The sequence below is a fragment of the Podarcis pityusensis genome (genome assembly GCF_964106645.2).
Source record: "Podarcis pityusensis genome assembly, chromosome: W".
Lineage (NCBI taxonomy): Eukaryota > Metazoa > Chordata > Lepidosauria > Squamata > Lacertidae > Podarcis > Podarcis pityusensis.
The window spans coordinates 24,013,630-24,023,648 of NC_138045.1; the positions used below are offsets into that span (position 1 = coordinate 24,013,630).

The 10,019-nt window shown below is 47.4% G+C and overlaps 1 protein-coding gene across 1 annotated transcript in view; it reads left to right on the forward strand.

Moving 5' to 3' along the window:
* The window catches only part of LOC308467641 (far upstream element-binding protein 3-like), a gene marked incomplete at both ends in the record, with an annotated part of 108,855 nt that extends 105,520 nt beyond the window's left edge, over positions 1-3,335 (forward strand). The window contains one exon of the mRNA XM_080989372.1: positions 3,256-3,335. Within this exon, the coding sequence (XP_080845498.1) occupies positions 3,256-3,335 (80 nt within the window). The remainder of the gene's footprint in view (positions 1-3,255) is intronic.
* Positions 3,336-10,019: the final 6,684 nt, after the last annotated feature.

Consider the following 10,019-nt stretch of genomic DNA (forward strand, 5'->3'; position numbering starts at 1 on the left):
GGGACTACCGGTACCAGTTCCCAAGTTTGGTTCCTGTTCAAGGAATCAACTTCAGCCTTCATGGCATTAAGCCAAGGCTCAGCATCTTTAGAGGTTAACTCCTGAACCTCTTGTTGCTCTGTGGGGTGTGTACCCACATGTCGGAACCAAAGATTCTCATGTGCTTGACGCAAGGTTTCTTACCAAACATCTTCTCATAGGGGGTACAACCAATAGGTGATGACAGTCTGCGATTATAAGTGTAAACAAAATTCAACAGAGCCTCCCCCCAATACTTATCAGGGAGATTGGCATCATGCAACAAGGTTTTTAGGCCTTGAAGCAACGTTTGATTTGCTCGCTCCGCAAGTCCATTCATCCATGGCGATCTAGGCGTTGACAAGTCATGCTGGATTTCCTTCTCAGTCAGGAAAGCTTCAAACTGCTGAGAAGTGAACTCCCCGCCCCGATCAGTAAAGAGACAGCCGATACGTTTACTGTGAACATTCTCCAACCAAGCACAGAATGCCTTGAACTTCGGAAACGCTTGCGATTTCTGCTCGAGCATAAACACATGAATGTACCTGGAAAAAGAATCAATCAGAACCATGAAGTACCTTGCTCCACCCAAAGAGGGCGCAAGTGGACCAACCAGGTCTGCGTGGACTAGCTGGTAGGGTTTGGAAGCCTGCCTGCTAGACTCCTTGCCTTTTGGAGCAACCTTCACCTTGTTCTCTGCACAAGATACACATTTCATGTGAAACTTACAGGGTTTGATGTTCAAACCCTGAACCAATCCTGGCATCTTGGCCAGCGCCTGCCAAGACATGTGACAAAATCTTCTGTGTGCTTCATGAATGCATCCTGCATGAAGAATTTTGTTAGTTTGTGCAACACAACAAGAATCAACATTAGACACAACAGCACCATTGTCATCATAAGTTATACAGAACAATCCATCTATAAACTTTGCATGCAAAATGTCCTCTTTGCCTTTCCTGATGACACAGACGCTCCTCTTGAAGGAAATCTCAAAGCCACGCCCAGTCAGCTGTGGGACACTGAGCAAATTGTCTGCAGCACCTGGAACATAAAGTACACCTTTGATGGTTGTGTGCAGACATGCCAGTCTCACAGTCCCTTCTCCTGCGATTCGCAACGTCTTTCCGTCAGCCAGGTGGATCTCACCATCTTGAGGTTTGAAGGAGATAAAGAGATGCCGGTCTTTTGCCAAATGGCGGGTGCATCCAGAATCTACAATAAATCTGGCCTTGGCCTTTGGAGCAGCTTTTGCAGCAAGCAAAACCTTGTTTTCCACCAGCGTGGGCTTTTGCTGCTTGCCCCCCTGCTCCTGGCCATCAAACATGCCTTTAGCCTTTGGTGAAGCTGTGCCAGCAAACAAAGCCTTGTTTTCCACTGGCGTGGGCTCTTCACCCCCCTTCTGCTTCGGGCCATCTGCAGGCATCGGTCTCTGTTTACCTCTGGCCTTCCGGCCTCTGCAAAGGCGATGACCTTGGTTCTCACGAGAAACAGAGCTCTCAGCTGCCGACTCGTTGGCTCCCCCTTGGGGCTGGAATGCTGCCTGGGATGACGTGACAGTCAGCTCCCCCTGCAGCTTGCAACCGGTGCCCTCGGCATCCCTGCATTCACTTGCATTCTGGGAAACAGCCAGGACCTCCGATGCAGTCAAACTCTGGGCTGGGATGACTGGCAGATGGCTATCTTCAAAGCATTCCACATCTTACGTGCAGTCGTCTTGCCAGCTAACGTGGCAATTTCCTCCAGAGAGACGGACAAGACTATTACGTCTATGGCCTTTGAATCTTGGGCCCTCCATCTATCTGTCAGAGGAACTGGAGGGGCTTCACACACAGTATGCCACACTCCAAACTGTCGTAGTAGGCTTTCACACCATTTTGCCCAGGTCTGATAATTGTGCCGATTTAACTTTGGGCACTCAGCAGCTTCAGAAGCTTGGGAAAACTCCATTCCAGCTCTTTACTTGAGCCGTGAGTCTTTTTCACTTCAGAGACTTCTTATCTCGGCAGCTCATAAATCTTGAGGCCTGCTTGGCTCAACTTCCAGACCAATTAGTCTGCCGGAGTTCAAAGAGACTTTGCCGCGGCAACGAAAAGCCTTGACTTTTCCACACATACCTCAGCAATCTGTCGCAGTCTTACTCTCCTGTAAGTGCCATGAATCTGGGCCCGAAACCTGTTGTTGGGATACTGCCGGGGAGACAAAATCCATCATGGCCCCCAAGCCGCCTCCGGATGTCTGTCGATCTCCCGTAGACACGCAGTATCAGCAATTAGCGACACGAGCTCCAGAAATAGCCTGCCACATTCCAGAGCCGATGCACGCTCTATCAGCAGATAATGCACAGCGAAAGATGCACGCAGGAGAGCATTATTTACAAGTTTATTCAGCGTTGATCAGAACAAAGAAAACATGACTGCCTGCTTCAGTGTCTCTGGCACAGAGACAGAGACAAAAGCAAAGACACAACATAAACTTCCTGTGAACAGGAAATACGCAGACTCTGTGACTCACAAAGCCTGCTCCCTTTTAAGGTGGAACGGAAATATCCTAACACCAACCCCATAACAACAATGTTTTAAGATTGAAACTGAATCGTGCTCCAAAGTTATATGCTTAGAAGAAGTAGCCAAGTGAAGGTGGTAAATGTCCTGTGTAAGTGTCAGGAGGTGGTTGGCGAATGGATGGTGGTCAATGAATTGAGGCTGAATCCTGATAAGACAGAAGGAATGTTTCTGGGGCACGGGGCAGGTAGGTGTGGGGGACTCCTTGGTCCTGAATGGGGTAAATGTGCCCCTAAAGGACCAGGTGCACAGCCTGCGAGTCATTTTGAACTCTCAGCAGTCCATGGAGGCACAAGTCAATTCTGTGTCCAGGGCAGCTATCTACCAGCTCCATCTGGTACACTGGCTGAGACCCTACTTGCCTGTGCACTGTCTTGCCAGAGTGGTACATGCTGTAGTTATCTCCTGCTTGGACTACTGCAGTGCACTGTATGTGGGGCTTTTTTTGAAGATGACTCAGAAACTACAACTAATCCAGAATGCGGCAGCTAGAATGGTGACTGGGAGCGGCCGCCGAGACCACATAACACTGGTCCTGAAAGACCTACATTGGCTCCCAGTACGTTTCCGAGCACAATTCAAAGTGTTGGTGCTGACCTTTAAAGCCCTAAATAATAATCATCCCATCCATTCTATTTTTCCCTCTTTTTCTGTCCCACGGTGCCTTGCACAGATCAACAAAGCCAGCAACAGAACAACCAACCAGACTACAGCAAGGCATGGGAGGATTATTACAAGAAACAGAGTGAGTAAAAGTCTGTATGTGTGCATGTGCATGTTGCATCAGTTAAATGTGTTGGGCTAGGATCTAGGAGAGGCCAGGGTTCAAATCTCCTCTCAGCCATAAAGCTCACTGGGTGACCTTTTAATTTTTATATATATAACAATTATTCAATATCATCATTTAACATCCATTTTCTAGTTTTCCCCCTCCCTGTTGACTTCCCCCAACTTCCATTTCTGGTTTGTTACACCAAATGTTACATTCTGCTGTTTATACATAATGTTCTGTTATTACTGATTATATTTCTTGTTCTCTGTAAATAAAGTTGTAAATGTTTATTTAAATCCTGACAATGATTGACAAATAGTAAATTTTGAAGTAGAAAACAATATACGGTGGATGAAACAAAGATCATTCGAGTTTGCAGATAAACCTGGAAACATGTTGGCATGGCAACTGAAGAAAAAACAGAAAGAGATGATAATCAACAGAATAATGGATGAAGGGAAACTCCTAGACAACCCTAAAGAGTTAAACAACAGTTTTGTGAGATACTTTAAAAAACTATACAAGAGGGAGACCGAGACTGAAGATGAGATAAAAGAATATCGGAAAGGGAAACAACTACCAGTGATACCAAAAGGAAGAACTGAATCTTTAAATGCCCCAGTGTCTATGATGGAAATACATGAAGCCATAAGAAAAACAAAGAAAGGAAAATCCCCTGGTCCGGACAGAATTACGGCCCTTCACTATAAAAAATTAGAATAATAATAATAATAATTTTTTTTAAAAAAATATATCCCGCCCTCCCCAGCCGAAGCCGGGCTCGGAGCAGCTAACAACAGTAAAATAATATAGCATTCTAAAATCAATTCATTATAAAATCAGTTCAAATAAAATTAATGGCAACCATTGGGCTAGAGTTCTGTGAGGATTGCCAAAGGCCTGGTGGAACAGCTCTGTCTTGCAGGCCCTGCAGAAAGATGTCAAATCCCGCAGGGCCCTAGTCTCTTGTGACAGAGCGTTCCACCAGATTGGAGCCACAGCCGAAAAAGCCCTGGATCTGGTTGAGGCCAGCCTAACCTCCCTGTGGCCCGGGACCTCCAAGATGTTTTTGTTTGAAGACCGTACGTTCCTCCGTGGGACATACCAGGAGAGGCAGTCCCATAGGTATGGGGGTCCTAGGCTGTATAGGGCTTTAAAGGTTAAAACCAGCACCTTAAACCTGATCCTGTACTCCACCGGGAGCCAGCGCAGCTTGGATAGCACTGGGTGAATGTGATCCGGCAGCGAGGACCCCATAAGGAGTCTTGCCGTGGCATTCTGCACCTCCGGATGCCGGGAGTTGAGCTGATACAGGCTCGTTTTATCTTGAGCCCAAGCAGGGCGTAGTCTCGCAACGAAAGGATAAGCAGGTAATGTGCTACATGCTGAAGTTTATTTACAAGCTATGCTGAGAGCATACAAGCATGCATCCTGCCTCTGTGAGAGCAGAGAAGCAACTCTTCTCGACACAAAGAAACTGAGAGAGCACTGAAAAACAGGAAACCAGTGTACGTCACATCCAGTCTCCCATTCCCGTGGGAACCCAACAGTAACTCTGACTGTGGAATGCAAACAATGTCTTGTGACATGCAGCTGCTGCTCAGTGAGGGAAATAGAAACCAACATCCTCCCCCTTTCTGTGAACATCACTGGGCAGCATGTCCGTACAATATCAGTACAAACCCAACTTCTGCACATAGGTATAGTGTTGATCCCTTGATACAATCTTGGACAATACATCAGCAGGAATTTCATTACCTGGCATATAGGACACCGTTACAAGTCCCTTCTGAACACATTCCCTAGCATGTTGCAGTTTCAATTGCAAATGCTTCGTGCTTTGCTTACAACCTTCAGAATTCAGCAAAGCCAAACATGCTTTGTTGTCCTGGTAAACCTGGATTGGACATTTGACAGGAATTTTCATGTCTTTGCACAATTGTAGCAACCATTCACAATCTTTAAGTGAATAAGACAGTGCATTCAGTTCAGCTTCACAAGTACTTAAGCTAACTGTTGTTTGCTTCTTGCATGACCAATCAAAAAGACCCTGATTGTACATGTAGCAAACTCCAGACGTGCTTTTCCTGTCTGTAGTGTCACCACCAAAACTTGCATCTGCAAATATTTCAAGACCACCAGACTTCTGATTGTTAAATCTCAGTCTGTAATGCATAGTGCCTTTCAAATAGCGAGCTATGCATTTCAGAGCTTTCCAATCCTTAACAGTAGGATTGTTGACTTGTCTGCTTAGCAAATTACAGCTAACAGCAATGTCTGGTCTTGAACATCTGGCAATGAAGTTTAGTTTGCCTAGGACACTTCTGTACAGTGTAGTGTCAGAAAATGCTCCTTCAGTATCATCTACCTGATAACCTGTTGTCATCGGTGTGTCTACAGGGTTAGCATCCATCAGGTTTAGTTTGCTTAACACATCAGCAATTTTCCGTGACTGGTGTACTAGAATGTTACCATCTTGATCTCTCTCTATTTCTAGAGATAGGTAGTTGTTTACCTCACCAAGATCTTGTTGGGATACTGCCAGGGAGATAAAGTCCATCATGGCCCCCAAGCCGCCTGCCGGACGATCCATCGATCTCCCGTAGACACGCAGTATCAGCAATTAGCGACATGAGCTCCAGAACATTCTAGAGCCGATGCACACTCTTTATCAGCAGATAATGCACAGCAGAAGTCGCACTCAGGAGAGCATTATTTACAAGTTTTATTCAGCATTGATCAGAACAAAGAAAAACATGACTGCCTGCATCAGTGTCTACGACACAGAGAGAGAGAAACGAAAGCAATAGAAAACATAAACTTCCTGTGAACAGGAAATGCGCAGACTCTGTGACTCACAAAGCCTGCTCCCTTTTAAGGTGGAACGGAAATATCCTAACAGATCTTTCATGTCAAAGTGCTCTTTCAGTTGAGCTAGGGCGTTATTGTACATTGTGACATCCTTCCAAAAGAACAAAATATCATCAACATAAAACAAGCAATACAGCTTCTTTTGCCCCTCCTCTTTGACAAATACACATGGATCAGCTTTCCCTTGCTCAAAACCTAGAGAAAACAATACTTCAGTGAGTTTTGTGTGCCAACACCGTGCACTTTGTTTGAGACCATAAAGAGACTTCTTCAGAGAACAAACAAAACCCTGTTTTACCTGTACGCCATCAGGTGGAAGCATATAAAGTGATTCACCTAGAGATCCATACAAAAATGCTGTATTCACGTCGTGGTGAGAAACGTGAAGATTCTCTTCTGCAGCAAGCTTGAGCATAAGGCTAATGCTCTCATACCTCATGGTGGGTGAGTAGGTCTCGTGATAGTCTTCACCTGGTACCTGTGAAAAACCTCTGGCTACCAATCTGGCTTTGTGTCTGACTATCTTGCCATTTTGATCTGTCTTCGCTTTGAAGACCCATTTGCTTCCAAGCAGTTTCATTCCTAGAACTACTGGAACTAGCTCCCATGTTTTGTTCCTCTCTAAGGAATCAAGCTCAGCCTTCATGGCATTTAACCATGGCTCAGCATCCTTTCAATCCAAGTCCTGGATTTCTTGGAAGCTTGAAGGTTCAAATACCTTCTTGGAGCTTTTAACAGCTGCCACTGCTGTTTTAGCAAATTCATCAGCAAATCTCTTTGGAGATCTGCCTTTAGTGGCTCTTTGTGACCTGCGAATTAGCCGTAAGTCTTCAACACTCTCCTCTTCCTTTTTAGGAGAAAAGTGGCCAATAGTAAACAATGGTTCCTCCAATTCTTGATCAGAGCCTTCAGAGGGTCGCATAGAGGCTTTCACACTCTTGAAATCCTCTGAATCATCCGATTCAGTCTCTGATTCAGGATCAGGACCTTGATCAGTGGGTGTGGGTGGTTGCACATCCAGTCTCCCATTCCTGTGGGAACCCAACAGTAACTCTGACTGTGGAATGCAAACAATGTCTTGTGACATGCAGCTGCTGCTCAGTGAGGGAAATAGAAACCAACAGTTTCTGGGTCAGTCTCAATGAGGGCAGCCCCACGTAGAGTGAGTTACAATAATCCAATCTGGAGCTGACCGTCGCGTGGATCACAGTGGCTAGGTCAGGGCGAGAGAGGTAAGGAGCCAACTGCTTAGCTTGGCGGAGATGAAAAATGCCGCCTTTGTTATAGCTGCAATCTGCACCTCCATGGAAAGGGAGGTGTCAAAGATTACACCCAAACTCTTAAATGACAGGTGCTGGCACTAATTGCGCCCCCACAAGAGATGGGAGTTGCCCCCCCAAATCCCATATCGTCCAGACCCAGCCAAAGGACCACTGTCTTAGAAGGATTTATCTTCAACCGGCTCCCACGTAACCATCCAGCCACAGCTTCCAAACATCTGATCAGTGTGTCTGGGGCCGAGTCAGGATGGCCATCCATCAACAGATAGAGTTGGGTGTCATCAGCATACTGATGGCAGCCCAGCCCAGCCCAAAACTCCGGACAAGCTGGACGAGGGGGCCTATAAAGATGTTGAAAAGCATCGGGGAGAGTATCGCACCCTGTGGCACTCCACACACCAAGGAGTGGTGTGAGGACAGTTTCCCCCAAACGCTACCCTCTGTCCCCGACCAGAGAGAAATGAGCGCAGCCATTGAAGGACTGTGCCCTGGATCCCCACATCGACGAGGCGGTGGTCCAGGAGTTCGTGATCGACCATGTCGAAGGCTGCTGACAGGTCTAAAAGAATCAGCAGCCTCGACCCGCCTCGATGCAGCTGCCTACTGAGATCATCTGTTAGGGCGACCAGAGCCGTCTTGGTCCCATGACCACATCGGAAGCCGGATTGGAATGGATCCAGAGCCGATGTTTCATCCAGAAACCCACCAAGCTGTTCAGCAACCACTCTCTCAATCACCTTACCCAGGAACAGAAGATTCAAAACCGGGCGGTAATTGGATAGATCTAAAGGATCTAATGATGTTTTCTTTAAGAGCGGGCACACCACTGCCTCCTTCAATTACTCTGGGAATGTCCCAGTGCCAAGGGACAAATGGATTATATCCCGGGGGGGCGCACCTTGTCTGGATACACTCTAATCAGCCAGGATGGGCACGGGTCAAGAGGACAGGTGGTGGGCTTTCCAGCTCGGAGGAGTCTGTCCACATTGGCTGGGGATATCCAGTCAAAGTGGTCCAATACTGGACCCGAGGTATGGTTTTCCCAGTAGTGATGTATGGAAGTGAGAGCTGGACCAAAAAAAAGGCTGATCGCCGAAGAATTGATGCTTTTGAATTATGGTGCTGGAGGAGACTCTTGAGAGTCCCATGGACTGCAAGAAGATCAAACCTATCCATTCTTAAGGAAATCAGCCCTGAGTGCTCACTGGAAGGACAGATCCTGAAGCTGAGGCTCCAATACTTTGGCCACCTCATGAGAAGAGAAGACTCGTTGGAAAAGACTCTGATGTTGGGAAAGATGGAGGGCACAAGGAGAAGGGGACGACAGAGGACGAGATGGTTGGATAGTGTTCTCGAAGCTACCAGCATGAGTTTGACTAAACTGCGGGAGGCAGTGCAAGACAGAAGTGCCTGGCGTGCTCTGGTCCATGGGGTCACAAAGAGTCGGACATGACTAAACGACTAAACAACAACAACACTGGACCCGAGGACAGTCAAGGGGCCTCCAGTTCCGTTATTGTATCCAAATTGGCAGGGAGGTCACGGTGGAGCAACAGGACGTTCTCCGCAAAAAAGCTCGCAAATGCCTCACAGCTGTGTGTCAAATTGTTATTTAAATTTGGCTGTCCCTCCAGGGATGTTAAAGACCTAATTATACTAAATAATTGCACCAGGCAAGAGCTAGCGGATGCAATGGAGGCCGAGAAGTAAGACTTCTTAGCGGCCTTCACTGCCATCTCATAGGTTTTCATAAAAACCCTATAAGATGTTATTGAAGCTCTGTCACGGGCACCCTGCCATACTCGCTCTAGCCGTCTGAGGTCCCGCTTCATTTTCCGGAGCTCCTCGGTAAACCAGGGAGCCCGGTTTCTGCGGGGTCGCAGAGGGCGCTTAGGTGCGATCTCATCGATGGCTGCCAGGAGCTGGATATTCCAGCCCTCAACAAGCTCAGTCAATGAGTCGCCAGGGGGAGCAAGGTCCCGCAAGGTTTGACGGAATCTATCAGAGTCCATCAGCCTCTGCGGGCGAGCCCAAATCGGCTCGCCACCTAAGCAGGGTGGGGGTGGAAAGGCAATCCTGGCTTTCAGAGCGTAGTGATCAGACTATGGCACCTTCATCGAAGGAAACATGATCACATCTATGCCTGCACCAAAGATCAAATCCAGCGTGTGACCTGCTTGATGTGTGGGGCCCGAAACAAACTGGGAAAGCCCTAGTGTCGCCATGGAAGACACCAGGTCCAGAGCCTGTGAGGAGGGAGTGGCATCAGCATGGATGTTGAAGTCCCCCAATACCAATAGGTTAGGGAACTCCAAGGCCCAGCTGGCCACTGCCTCCAGTAGGCCTTACAGGGTGGCTGCTGGTGTGCTAGATGGCTGGTACACCAGGCAGACAGCCAAGCTCTCCTCGGAACCCCACACTAGGCCAACACATTCAATGCCGGGGATCGATGGCGATGGTAGAGCCCTGAAAGGACAATCTTCTCGGTTTAATAATGCCACCCCTCCCCCCTCG